Source organism: Naegleria lovaniensis, assembly GCF_003324165.1.
Source record: "Naegleria lovaniensis strain ATCC 30569 chromosome Unknown tig019, whole genome shotgun sequence".
Lineage (NCBI taxonomy): Eukaryota > Heterolobosea > Eutetramitea > Acrasida > Naegleriidae > Naegleria > Naegleria lovaniensis.
Genome location: NW_025407840.1, coordinates 464,490 through 478,185, shown reverse-complemented (window position 1 = coordinate 478,185; position 13,696 = coordinate 464,490). Strand labels below are relative to the sequence as shown.

The window sequence follows — 13,696 nt, the reverse complement described above, 5'->3', positions numbered from 1 at the left end:
AATTAGAAATAAACTTTTCATCACATTAAAAAATAATCCTTACTGGTATGACTTCAACGCCCTCTCATCATGAAGACAAAAGCACTTTGAACAACACAACACGACCCATAGTCGTGTCAGAGGCACGGAGTCGAGTGATCATCCTGGAGGAACCTCAAGATGAGCAACATTTACTTAACAAATCAGACAGTGTATGCTCCACAACAAGCTCTGAGCTATATGCAGTTCCGTATGATGACCTTTCATTTGAAACTGATACTACCAACACCCATGTTAGCAATCAACCAAAGATGATAATGTTTAATTTAGGTAGTAGTTCTAGCTCTTCAAAAACACCTACAAGCAAAAAACGTGATGATTCCGACTGTAGTCTTGAACTGACCATTCACTATCAAAAAATCAACAAAGAGTTTTCACCGGGAGAAGTTATCCAAGGATACCTAAGACTAAACACTCCTATTCACATTGATCTAGAGAAAGGTACTGTTTTCTTGATGCAAATGTCTTGGTAATTTTCATATATTTAAAAATATCACAATAATGATTATTACAAAATTACCTTAATGATACCACAGCTGAAGTGCAATTAATTGGAAAAGAGCGAGTTTTCTTGACCCATGAAGAAAATATTTTTATGAAGAAAGAGACAAATTTTCTTTACTTATCAATGGAACCTGGAAATCATACGTTGGAGTTTTCTTTTGCAGTAGATCATGCTTTACCACTTTCTTTTACCAATCCACATTGCAGCGTGGATTATTATATTTGTGCACGAGCCGAATGTTGCACTCCAAGCGAATTGAAACGGCTGCTTACAAGCACTTCTGTTTTAACAGTGAAAAGAGGAAGTCATGAAATTGCACAAACACCTGAAAGGGACATCTCAAAAAATCTTCACACTTTTCAAGTTATCGAAAGTGAATCCGTGTCAATAGAGATGCATACTGAAGTAGATCCAAGTCACACGCTATCCATTATATTAAGAGGTTTATCAACCTTCGAAAACATCAATTTTAAACTTCGGGAAGAAATTACTCACAAGAACAGTTCGGTCATGCAACATCAGCTTATTGATGTCGAACCAGAGGTGATAGAGCAAAAGGACGATTGCATTCAAATAGAATTAGGGATACCAGAGCACTTTTCAGAGTCTACCCCAAATTGGATGATAGAGAATCGATTATTTCATTTCCGACATTTCTTACAAGTTATTCCAACAAACGCTTCTGAAAGGTAAGCGGTTCAAAAGCATGATTGACTGTATGACACTATTTGTTGATAGGCATATACCAATTTTCATTCATTCGTTCTCACAATCATTATCCACCAAATCACCAAAATTTAATGATGAGGAATGTTCAACACCATTGTTAATGATGAAGACCATTCTTTCAACACCCATGCATTTCTCCTCTCCATCCGAAAACAAACGAAAACCAAAGCTTGGACATGACATTGGTTCATTATTTTCTCAATATAATCCGAGTTCTCCAACCCACAAAGCATACATCAATCACAAGGTTACAGTTCATGGCCGAAAACTTTTTTCTCCAGCTAAACACTGCGGTAAATCTGAAAAGAGTTTTCTCAATGAATCAAGTATTGAGGACATTAATATACAAATTGAGAAAACAAGGAAGCATGTGGAACGGCTGAATGAGCAGCTTTCTCTTTCTTGTCCTCCATTTAAAGCCGAAAAAGACGAATTTGTTGCTAAATACTTCTCCAAGCTAATGGGACCAGCAAGCGAGTTGCGTGACTTTAATGATGAGTTTTGTTTTACACCACCTAAAGATTCAAAAACTGCTGGCCAATCGCAACGGTCACCAATAGAACGTCTCACTCTTGCTGAAGCCCTTAGTGTGGGTTGTGCTGAAATATCTTTTGCACAACTTGGAAAATACGTAGGTTCGTTCATCTACAACCCTTCATCAACAAATCAATTGCAAGCATTACCACATGGACAAGGTACATTTTTTTATTCGAACGGAAATACATATTCAGGACAATTTGTGAAAGGAAAGAAGCATGGAGAAGGGTACTTGGAGTTTAAAGATGGATCAAGTTATAAGGGTGATTTTTTGGATGATCTTCGTTGCGGTTACGGCGTCTACCAATGCAAAGGATATCATTATTCAGGTTCTTGGGAATTTGATAAAAAGAAAGGACATGGCGTTATTGTCTACTCGAACGGTGAATCATATGAAGGTAGTTTTGAAAACAATCTGCCCCATGGTAGTGGAAAATATCTTTTTAAGGACAAGTCGTTATATGAAGGAGAGTTTGAAAATGGTTATCCTCATGGGAACGGCACCTTATTTTATTCAGATCGAATTTCCATGTACAATGGACAGTGGAAGTGTGGTCGAAAAAGTGGAAAAGCCCATTTAATTCTTCCTAATGGCAGCTATGAAGGAGACATGGAAGACGATTGCAAACACGGAACTGGACGATACCTGTACAAAAATGGAGATGTTTATGAGGGAGGGTTTGCACATGACAAGAAACATGGGCAAGGAGTTTATTTCTTTGCACAAGGTGGATATCTAAAAGGGACATGGCACTTTTCAGCAAAACATGGACCTGCCTTGTTGTGTGCTCAAGATGGAACTCTTTATGAAGAAGTGTGGGACAATGATATTTTAGTTTCCAAAGCGTTGGCTCACAAATAACAACTTCCAAACCTTTTACTTTTGTAGGCGGCTTCTGAAACGTAATTAATACGAGGAAATTCGTTCACTCAGTGACAATGCATCTTGTTGCGTTGATGAAGATTGAGAAGCTGAATGTGAAGTACTAAGGTCAGTAGCTGTTGTTGGCCTTGCATAACTATTCCTGAAACCGTTTGTTGGATGAGTGGTAATACTCACACTGCTTCTGTGATCAACAATCAGTTCGGTTTCATCAAATTCTAAAGGAATTCCAACATGTTTTAAAACTTGATAATAAGATGGAAATGATAAATCAACCTTGGCTACTCTTGAATAAATATTTTTGACGACACTTGATGAAAAATCGGTCTCACTTAATGAAATGACGTCCTTCTTCTTCAGATCGTTAATATCAAGCTCAGTGGTCATTTCACAAAATACTTTCTTATTATTTTCATGTGCTTGGATGCGTCGTTCCAAAGGAGTTCTATTAGAAATTATTTTAGCTTTGGCCTGGAGATCATCAATTACAGTCTGAATTTCTGAAAATCTCACCCGCATGTAGTCATTGGCTTTCATAAGACCTGAAAGAATGCGATCGAGGGCTGCAGGAATTTCATCTTTCATGAGCGTGTTAATATTGTGTGACAAGGTACTGTTTGACAGATCAGAGAGCGTTGTCTCAATAACGTTGTGAACATGTCTTTCAACCAGTTGTAAATCCTGCACAGTATCTTCCATAAAAGTGTCTACTGGTTGTGATATTGTTTCTCGAAAATTTGTATTTTCTAGCCCAACGGAGGAAGGAGAGCTTAAAACTTGTTCCACTAAGGCTTCCACATCGCTTTCGTCACCATTCCCTTCAGCCAAAGAGGAGCTCACAATAATTGCTTCAAGGCTACCCTTCACTTGTTGGAAAGTGTTGGAACTTGAAGCACCACTCCTGCTACTCGAACAATCCTTATTTTTCTTCACAATGCTTCTCAATAAGGCAATATTTTGTTTCTCTTTCATTTTTTCAGGATCAACATTATCAACCGTAGCCTCACTTTGCAAAGTTAGTTTCATTGGGCCAGCTTGATTAGATGTTGTTGTAGCTACAGTTTCAGAATTTTCTATTCTAATTGGTGCTGTTTCAACAGAATCGATTGAACATTTCGTTGTTTGCTTTTTTTCGGAAACGGTTACTTTGATGATGCTAGTCATTGGAGGAGGTGGAGGAACGAGATCACAAGCTGTTGCAGTTGTTGCGTCATTGTCGTTTGCTATTGAAATTCTTTCAACCTGTTCCTTCTCCTCTTGTATCCCTTGTTCAGATGACTCTGTAGAGATGAATGATGTAAGCTGCTGCTTCGTTATGACAGGTTCGTTCTCCTGCTCTTCGTTAGCACATGCTTTTGGCTGCAAGGCACTGGCCAATGAAGGAAATGAAGGACGTCCTTCATCAAAGCATACCATTAATAGCGGGGTGGTCGATCCCTGATCTCGAGGAGACTCTAAGGCCGATGCCATTGCTTTTACGAAGCTTTTAGACTTTCCATCTCGTTCAATAGGTTTCGGAGAGTAATTTGCAGATGATGATGAGTCAGCATTGTCGTTTGACATTTTTAAAATTAATTGTAAATTGACCCGCTTGCATTGATGGCTCATGACATATCAAGATGCTATCGGAGACAACAAAAACAACAAGCATCGTATCTTTTTTAAAACATTCCAAAACAATCACGCAATCTACTGTCGTTGTTGCCACAAAGTATACTGTCCTCTTCCAGGGTGATTGGGGTATGTAAATATTACCTCCAGTTCTATATCTTGCGCTAATACGCCATTAGTAAAGTCATTATCGTCAATTGGCCTTTGAAGTCGATCCCACAGTCGATAGATTGAATACACTTTTCCAGGGAAAGGCGAATGATCTTTGTAAAGTTCTAAAATTTTTTCTTGTAGTGCGGTCATGTTTTGTTCATGTTGTTCCAAATACAAGTATTTCATAAAGAATTCTCCTCTTGGACGAACTTGTAATGCCAATGTTCCTTGTTGCATGGAAATTTTCTTGACTTCATGACCAACCCGATTGCCATACATGGCTCGGTGATGATCCGCCACTCGAATACATAATCGACACGACGAGTGAACGAGTGCAAGATCAACTAATGCCATAAAATCCGGAGAGGGACCTTCTTGTTTCCATTTGAGATACTCATTGTATTTAGCGTCATCTCTATCGAGCTCTATCAAATAATTTGCTAATTGCTCCGTGGATTCGAAATCCGAAACATAAATGACAGACTTTTTGCTTGGAGAGAATTTTCTGGCATTTGGAGCACCTAAATAGACAGGAACACTGCCTGACGACAAAGTACCAAACAGTTTTTCTGTCACATAGTCATCTGATTCTGAATTCTCAGCTGCAAAAGTGAATTTGTACATGGCTGTAAGGGCTGTTTTTTGGTCCAAATATCCTCCAACAAACTGAGCTGGTACTTTTGCATTGTTCAAACAGCGTCCAAAGGAATGAACGGTCACACCATAGTTCATCAACTCCTCTAAAATCTTTAATCGCTTTTCAGGACCACAATTTGAAATGAAAACTGCCATCATAGCGCTTGCTGTTTTTGGGACAGGTGGCTTCATAAAGTCATATTCAGCCCAGCTATAGTAAGGTACTGGTACGTCAGTACCAAGCTTTGTGCTTCCAACCAGTTTTTCAGCAACTCCCATTTGCATGGCCACGTTTTCCATGCTGAAGGTATATTGTTTAGTATGGGGACATCTTTTCATCATAGATGGTATGTTGTTCACAAATACATCAGTCTCAATCGATGAGTTAAAAGTTCCATCACCCACGCATCTAACAGCACACCCTTCAAATTCTCCTCGAAATTTGCCATATACATGAACAGGATTTTGAGAATAATTTCTGTTGAGAGTGTGACCACAACCCTTGTCGTTGATGTGCAGTTCATTCAAATATGATGTGACTTCCTTTATCATGTAGGGATCTTCTAGTGTTGGTCTTTTTGGTACAGTCAAGAAAGGATCTATAAAACTTTCATCTAATTTTGTAATGTCCTTAAATTGAGACTTGATGTATGTCTTTTGTCGTAATTCTGCAACAGTTAAGCTAGAACCACCCATTGCCTTGGAAAGATAATTCCGAATATTGTTGTTATTATTATTGATAGGTTTGCCATTTGCATTCATGTTATTGGATTGTGGAACACCCTTGTTCACTACATTATTCTTGACCGCATTTGTACCGGTATCTGAAGGTAATTGCGAGTCTAATAAAGCTTTACATTCTTGGATTGCATGTTGCAAGGCGTTAGTGGTACTTTCCAGTTGATGTTCATGCATAGGAAGGGATGAACCTCCATCATTACTTCTACGACTACTCAATGAATGATAGATTAAATAAACATTAAGGAGAAAGAAGAGAATAGCAAAGCAAACGAAGCAAGAGAGGACACACCATCGCACCACTGATACGGTACTTCCTTTGTGTTTGCCTGCTGGAGAAGTCGTACCATGACCAAGCCTAAACTGGTTGCTATTCGGGCTACATGTATTTGTTGTTGGTAAAATCTCTGGTTCTTCTTGAATATGTACAATGGTAGAGGAAGAAGAGAACCCGAAGGAAGAAGATGAAGCAGAGGAATGAACGGAATTAAGGCCACTCACTGGTGCCATTTTTTGATTATTGTGTGTTGTGTCGTAGTTTTTCAACTCAAAAAAATCAAAAAGGAGACTCCTCAAGCTAAAGAAGTGAAATGGGAAATGAACAAGCTGTCATGCAAGTAGCAAGTCTAGTTCGAATTGAATGATGGAACTTGTAGTGAGACACTCCTCTGATTCGTTCTGAATGGAACTCTAAATAGAACTTGAGTTGTGCCTCTACATCCATTTACTTGCGTGCTGGTTTGGTTGAGTGATTGGAGCGTAAAAATCTTGAACACCAGGAACTATGGATCAATATTAAGTAATTGAGAATGAGTATATGTCACACCTTAATGATCCCAACCAATGTTTTAGAAGGTGTAAAGAGAGCTTGCTATTCCTCCAGCTTGCTGGTTCCATTTTCAGAAATTTTGACTTGTTCGGCCACTGCTGGATTCACAAAATACATCCATTGATGGTCGGCCTCTACGACCACTCCTTTTCCTTGTTGTAATTTAGGTTCCCATGGTACAAATGTTCGCCTCAATCCAAAATTTCCTTTCAATGCATGATAGGTCACAACGGCCGTATGAGACATGAAACGAGTGGGACTTGTTCCAACGACAATGCTACTTTGTGAACATTGATCTTCTTGCAAGACCAAGTATTGTTCAGAAAGTGTGAAAAATTTCTCTAGAGCCATAGTTCGGATGGTATCATTTCCAAATAAATATCGAGTGACAGCATTCATAAATTCATTGTTGTGATTTCGTGTGTCCTTATCCTTGCCAGTTGCAAAATTAATTCTTCCAAAATAGCCTCCACGATTTGCGATAGATTTGATGTTTTGTTTAAAGGCCTTTCGATTCACATCCAATCCAACACTAATAATACCTTGAATTAAATTCAAATGTGGCATTTCGTGAGAGAGTTTGTTCAGTGCAGCCAATACTACAGCATCGCCTCCCATAAAGACATTTCCATGAATCTTGTCAATGGAATCTTTGGATTTTAAAATCAAGGAATCTCCTCCACCATCCACAAAAATCAAATCTGTCAAGTGATATCGTTGAACCAAATCTTTGAGTCCCTCTTTTAAATTCTCAATTCCATTGAGATCAATTTGATGACTCTTATCGGTCGAACCAGTCATCAAGAAAATATTTTCATTCAATTCTTTGGAAAGTGTCGGTTCAAAGTAACGTCCTTTGATTTTAATTTTACTCTCCGAGTTGATTAATGTGACGCTGGAAGAAAGAATTTGAACTGGATTTTCAATATCTGTCGATTTGCAGGGACGGATAGAGCCCAAATAAATGTTTTCAATTCGATACGAAAATTCGTTATTGTTTGTTTCTTCTAAATGTTTCTTTCCTTCATTGAGAAGCAAGTACATGAGCATGGCATTATGAATATCAAGACCACCTCCGAGGCCTGAAACGAGAATATTTCGAACGGTTGTCGTTAATGATGAAGCAGACATTTTTTTCTGGATCGAGTTCATAATAAAAAAAAAGAATCAGTTTAAACTCTCACCAGTGCGCAACCTTTACAACGTTGTAAAAAACAAGTTCCAGTTTCTGATTCGAAAAAAAAGATGATCTTGCAACAGCCTACCACACAACAACTCGATGCATTTGCTTCTCCCCACATTGCTTCCATGAGAAGAGTTTGGTGGCAACTCGATGGATCCTCTGCATTCCGAACAGGTAGGACATTTGTTATTTCATTTAACTTCTTACATAAATTCCACCAAGCCACGCAAGCCGGAGACATGTACTCGACCTACAACTATGCTCATTTACCTCCTTTCCATCCACCGACACCCATGTCCACCCAACAACCTCATCATCATGACTATTCAATTCTGTCCAATGAGATTATTCAACGCATTTCTCCAAGTTTTCCACAACACAACGCTCCTTCCATCAACATGACTCCTCATTTCACTCCAGAAACTCCACCATCCCTCGTTCAGCTCTTTTCAATGTGTGCTTTTTGGGGAGCTCCCAATGGTATTTGTCACTACTGGTTAAATAACACGTATGGACCTTTACAAAGATACATGCCAACCAATGAATTCTACTTGTTTCCTTTTTATCATGACCAACAAGAATGCATCACTTGGTTTGCTTTGGCTGATATAAAAGTCAGAGATGGTTCGATTGGAAGTGCCTTGAATCCATGTGTAGTTTCAGGAATAAATTCTGAACAAATTGAAGCAGATGATTATTTTTCAACCAACGCCTTGAACTTGAATGATTTGCATTTCGTTTCTCCTTCCATTGAAGAGTTCTTATGGAGAAATTATTTGGAAGATCAAATTGTCCATGAATTATTTGTACATCAAACACCCATTCAAGACTTGTCTGGAGAAATGGCTGACTATGTGAATCATTATAGAAATCTTTGAGGACTACAGTTTAGTGATCATCATCATCAGCATCATGGAGTGTTAATTGATAAACCGTCGGGAGTCCATTCCTATCCAATCCAACCTCCGTTTCGTATTGATCTGCATGCTCAAATAAACCTAGTTGCAACCATTTGTACAACAAAACGTTTTCAATTCATCTCGAGGAATGATCATTGATGGTTCACATAAATAATCCAAACGTAATGAATGTTCGAAAAATGTTTTCATGGCATTTCCTAGTTCCATGGTTGCTTTCTCTAGTGACCTTTCTTGATCATCATCATTCAATTCACCAAAATTTTCTAAATTCTCCAATGCATCTCGCTTGGCTTTGGCCAAAGCATTGCAACATTTCTTGTACTCGTGTAAAATCTTTTGAAATGTCATCCTGTTCCGCTCTCCTACTATCGTGTTGTGTGTCTTGATGCAATTTTCAAGTTGCTTTTCCAGATCGCGATCCAATTTAAATAACATGATCACGTATTCCTTTGCAAACCCCTCGGACGAAAATACTTGTTCAAAAGTTTTTGAAATGAAACATGGCAGACATGATAGAAGGTTCCAATCTGTTCGAATATCGGTAAACAACAAAATCTTGATCACGACTAAAGCATCCAAAGAAAGACTTGTTGACATTTTTTCAATGAATTTCGAACAAGTCGTTGTGTCTTTCTAATCAATTTATTTCATTACTAGTACCCCATCTACAATAAAGTGTGTCACCTGACCTTTGGATCTCTTAGCCAATTTCATCGCGGACAATTACAATCAAATGAACATGATTAGAGTCCAATAGCACCTGCCAACAGTAAAAAGGTAAAAAACACAACGAATCCAGAATGATCATACATCAAGGCATACAAGCACAATCCTCCACAGACAAGAATGGACAACATCTGAACGTACATTCTTCTCTTTTGTTCGGCTTCACTTGCTGCATCGTTTCTTCGCAAGAATGTCAAGAACTTGTTGTCTGATAATTTGTCCTTTTTCCTTTCGTTGTTCTTACTGCTGTCATGATCAGTGTTTTCAGAGGATGCATCATTGGTTTGCTTTTGGTTGAGTGAACGGCTATGAGAGAAAAATCTTTGTGAACCGAAAAGATTGAAGTTGGTTGAACGAGAAAGGAATGAAGCGGAAGAAGGAACGAGCCATAAGCAGTGGTGGTTCTTTTGGTTCATTGACAAGCGTGTCACTTGTTTCAAGAGTCTTTGTGAAAACATTTTTTTACGAGTCGTGAGAGTATCCTTCAGTGATCTAGAGACGTCTCAAGAAACAAACAATCAAAATAATCAAGGTTACAGTTAAATAAAGGTCCTTTCCTCTCCAATGATTGGCTTGTTCAAGAATTAGTTGCTTGATTCGCGGTTTCAAAAAAAAGTTGAATTTCAATCTTGAAAAAAATGCCTTCTGCAACACAAAAACCGAAAAGGCTCACTTTGGAGGAGTTTTACAAGATGAATGGAATGGACACCTCGAGTTTGTTGAACCATTCCTCAGTGGGTCAGTCTTCCAACAATAACCTCTCGGAGGAAGAATACGAAGAGGATAGCCCACAAGAATCCATGAAAAAAGGAAATGAAGAGAAAAAGCTGAAAGGAGTTTTGAGGAATGGTACTCAACAACAACAGCACGGATCAAAGAAAGCAAAGGAAATTTCCTATTTACATGATGACTTTGAAGGAGATGTTTTATATGATTATTATGATATCGGAGAGCAAGAAGAATATAGTGATGATGATGATGAGGATTATGAATTTAATAATGATGAGGACTTTCGTGTTGCATCAAGTGATAACAACAATACTGTTCTAACGGAGCGTCAGCATGTATTATCAGGGAGCACGTCAGCCGTTGAAACTGCTGGTCTTTCAAGAGACACAAACGCTCAATCTACTTCAACATCATCCAACAACAAATATTCTGGAAGAATTAACCTTACAACATCCATCAGAACAGATATTTCAAAAGTGCAAAAGAAGGAATTAGAATCAAGAATTAAGTTAACAAACAAACTGGAGGAACGAGCGACTGTGGAACAAGTTATTGACACCCGAACCAGAATGATTCTCTTCAAGTTAATGAACAATGGATTCTTTTATTCGGTAAATGGGTGCGTTTCAACGGGTAAAGAGGCAAACGTCTATTATGCTTGTGGAGACGAAGATGAAGAAAATTCGGAAAAGCAATATGCCATCAAAATTTACAAGACATCCATTTTGGTATTCAAAGACAGAGACAGATACGTTACCGGAGAGTACCGTTTCAAATCAGGTTATTCCAAGCATAATCCCAGAAAGATGGTGAAAGTATGGGCAGAAAAAGAAATGAGAAATTTAAGAAGATTGGAAAATGTTGGAATACCATGCCCAAAGGTTCATGTCTTGAAACATCATGTTCTCGTAATGTCGTTCATTGGAAAGAATGGATGGCCAGCTCCAAGACTGAAAGATGCAAAGCTATCTCCAACAAAACTTAGAGAAATATATCTTGACATTATCAAATCTGTTCGTACCATGTATCAAAAAGCAAAACTGGTACATGGAGACTTGAGCGAGTACAATTTGCTTTACTTCAAAGGAAGAGTATATTTTATAGACGTTTCTCAGAGTGTCGAAAATGACCATCCTAATGCACTTGAATTTTTGAGAAAGGATTGCGAAAATGTTAAAAATTTCTTCTTCAAGAATGGACTTACTAACATCATGACAACAAGAGAATTATTTGACTTTGTAACGGATATTACCCTAACCGATGATATGGTTGACTCCTATTTAGAAACTATGATGGAAAAAATTCAAGATAGACCTCCAATAACAGCCAAAGATGAAGTAGATGCTGAAGTATTTAAACAAGTTTACATCCCACGTACCTTGACCGAAATTATGGATTACGAGGCTCATAGAGAACAAATTGAACTTCAAGAAAATACTGACGACATTTTCTACAGAAGTGTGACCGGTATCAATATGGACTTGTCTGGTGCTGCCACAACACCATTTGGACTCACTGAAGAGGAAGCAGAGAGGATTCAGAAAAAATTGGAAGAAAATCAGGGAGAAGATGCACAACAAGAGCCAACAAAACCCTCTCTGGACGCTCCATCAACTCTCGTTTCAGCTGACCAAGAACAAACTGTCAAAGATGGTGCTGACGAAAGTGTGATCAATAATGGTGATGAGGAATGCGATGTTTCTAGCAGTTCTGACGATACAGAAAACACGAATGAAGAAGGCAAGAATGGAAAGAAAGTAAGAAAGAAAAAACCACCTCTTCCAGATCTCGAGAATATGGAAAGACATGAACGAAAGAAATGGGTCAAAGAATATAACCGAGAGCGAAGAAAAAACAAGATACCAAAGAAGGTTAAGAAAAAGCTTGAAAAGAAGCACAAGAAATAAATATTTATTACTAATAAACCCAGTTTTACTTTTTGTTCCTAAGCTCAGTGGAGCTAATGTCCACTCTGAATTCAGGAATTTCAATGAAAATGTCTTCAAATCCTTTTGGAACATTAATATCACTCATTGTGATAAATTTTTGGGAGGTCTTGTCTTTTTGGTCTAATCTTCCTCCAACTAAAAACACACAATTATGTTGCTTGAATACCATTAATGCCTTGATCATCTCCTCCTCACTGTTTTTATAATACTTGGTGTCCACAATTCTAATAGCCGTATCCGAGCCAATAACGATGAAAATTTTTGAATCCTTATTGAACAATTTTGCTTTTTGAATAAACAGTGGAGCTTTTGTTATGAGACATGAGAATCGATCTGATACCTTCTTCATACCTTCCAATCTTTCTCTGAGAATATTAACATCTATTCCTTTCTTGTCAACGTTTTGAACAGATAATTCAAAAAAAGCTTCCAATCCAATACGTTTTTCAACATCTGATAATTGGCTGAGGGCTATTTTCTTTGCTCTTTCCATGAGTTGTATGTGTCCATGATGAAGAGGATTAAAGCTTCCAGGGAATAGAATAAAATTTAAATATTTCTCTTTTAAAAATAATTGAGCTTCTTCGTGGCCTAACTCGTAAATGGTTTCTTCGTTATTAAGATTTCTTGAATAAGAGTAAAGCCCAATTAATGAGCTGTCGCTCTCAAAATTCCACACATTTTCTTCCGACCATTCTTTGTTTTGAACTATTTCATTTTCCAACAGCAAGTTATTAAAATATTGATCCAATTCGTTGAGGATGGATTTTGTATTTTCTTCAACTTTGATATGATCAGGAAGCGAGTGATTCAATAAAGTCCGAATTATCAACAAAGAAATGAGATTTTCCTCTTCTTCTCTTTCACGTTTATCTTTCTCCAATTCAATACTGTACGTTTTGTTTACAAATTTTCCATTTTCAAAGCATTTAATTGCAATAAATGCATGATGCTTTCCTTTCTTTGGTTGCAATGTTCGGATTGCTCCTGTACATCCCAATCCAATTGCATTACTTAAACAAGAGGCATAATTCTGAAGCACAGCATTACACTCCGACATTGAAGTATCATCATTCTTACAACTATGGGGATATCGGGAAAAGAAGGAAATATGAGCACTCTTGGCGAAGGCTTTTGAGCTCATCCTCAAAGCAACCTCCTCGCTCACGTATTTAATTTCTTGTGTAGCGTCCAAAACCGGATGATCAAATAATAATTCATTCACTGCAGACATTCCATACGGAATATGAGCATCCATGAGATATGAACTAGCTCCAGGGACACCAAAGAGCCAAGCCAATGAGGTACTTCCAACTCCTGAAACGATTAAACTGGCGGCTCGGTTTTTACCTGTGCTGGTGCTGTTGCTTCCGTGATGATCATACAGCAAACGAATGGCTTTTTGGATGAGAGTCAAATTGAAAGAAGAGTGTGGCTTCATTTTTTTGTGTGTAGAAATTGATCTGAGAAATCATTTTCACAACAAAGAATCATCTTCGTTACAGATAATAAATTATGTAAAAAGATAA

The 13,696-nt window shown here is 37.9% G+C and overlaps 9 protein-coding genes across 9 annotated transcripts; 3 read left to right on the top strand and 6 right to left on the bottom strand.

The window, feature by feature from the left end:
* Positions 1-47: 47 nt before the first annotated feature.
* Positions 48-2,672, top strand: C9374_003457 (uncharacterized protein; the record flags this gene model as incomplete). The annotated part of the gene is made up of 3 exons (XM_044692987.1): positions 48-480; positions 576-1,233; positions 1,283-2,672. The coding sequence occupies 3 exons, from the start codon at positions 48-50 to the stop codon at positions 2,670-2,672; spliced, it is 2,481 nt and encodes an 826-aa protein (XP_044549635.1).
* Positions 2,673-2,717: 45 nt separating this feature from the next.
* Positions 2,718-4,256, bottom strand: C9374_003456 (uncharacterized protein; the record flags this gene model as incomplete). The annotated part of the gene is made up of 1 exon (XM_044692986.1): positions 2,718-4,256. One exon carries the CDS (start codon positions 4,254-4,256, stop codon positions 2,718-2,720), a length of 1,539 nt encoding a protein of 512 aa, XP_044549634.1.
* Positions 4,257-4,382: 126 nt separating this feature from the next.
* C9374_003455 (uncharacterized protein) lies at positions 4,383-6,341 on the bottom strand (the record flags this gene model as incomplete). Its single annotated transcript, XM_044692985.1, has 1 exon — positions 4,383-6,341. One exon carries the CDS (start codon positions 6,339-6,341, stop codon positions 4,383-4,385), a length of 1,959 nt encoding a protein of 652 aa, XP_044549633.1.
* A 361-nt stretch (positions 6,342-6,702) lies between these two features.
* On the bottom strand, positions 6,703-7,791 carry C9374_003454 (uncharacterized protein; the record flags this gene model as incomplete). The annotated part of the gene is made up of 1 exon (XM_044692984.1): positions 6,703-7,791. One exon carries the CDS (start codon positions 7,789-7,791, stop codon positions 6,703-6,705), a length of 1,089 nt encoding a protein of 362 aa, XP_044549632.1.
* A 114-nt stretch (positions 7,792-7,905) lies between these two features.
* C9374_003453 (uncharacterized protein) lies at positions 7,906-8,721 on the top strand (the record flags this gene model as incomplete). The annotated part of the gene is made up of 2 exons (XM_044692983.1): positions 7,906-8,017; positions 8,066-8,721. The coding sequence occupies 2 exons, from the start codon at positions 7,906-7,908 to the stop codon at positions 8,719-8,721; spliced, it is 768 nt and encodes a 255-aa protein (XP_044549631.1).
* Positions 8,722-8,841: 120 nt separating this feature from the next.
* C9374_003452 (uncharacterized protein) lies at positions 8,842-9,360 on the bottom strand (the record flags this gene model as incomplete). Its single annotated transcript, XM_044692982.1, has 1 exon — positions 8,842-9,360. One exon carries the CDS (start codon positions 9,358-9,360, stop codon positions 8,842-8,844), a length of 519 nt encoding a protein of 172 aa, XP_044549630.1.
* Positions 9,361-9,506: 146 nt separating this feature from the next.
* C9374_003451 (uncharacterized protein) lies at positions 9,507-9,947 on the bottom strand (the record flags this gene model as incomplete). Its single annotated transcript, XM_044692981.1, has 1 exon — positions 9,507-9,947. The coding sequence occupies one exon, from the start codon at positions 9,945-9,947 to the stop codon at positions 9,507-9,509; it is 441 nt and encodes a 146-aa protein (XP_044549629.1).
* Positions 9,948-10,127: 180 nt separating this feature from the next.
* Positions 10,128-12,125, top strand: C9374_003450 (uncharacterized protein; the record flags this gene model as incomplete). The annotated part of the gene is made up of 1 exon (XM_044692980.1): positions 10,128-12,125. One exon carries the CDS (start codon positions 10,128-10,130, stop codon positions 12,123-12,125), a length of 1,998 nt encoding a protein of 665 aa, XP_044549628.1.
* Positions 12,126-12,150: 25 nt separating this feature from the next.
* C9374_003449 (uncharacterized protein) lies at positions 12,151-13,608 on the bottom strand (the record flags this gene model as incomplete). Its single annotated transcript, XM_044692978.1, has 1 exon — positions 12,151-13,608. One exon carries the CDS (start codon positions 13,606-13,608, stop codon positions 12,151-12,153), a length of 1,458 nt encoding a protein of 485 aa, XP_044549627.1.
* Between the last annotated feature and the right edge of the window lie 88 nt (positions 13,609-13,696).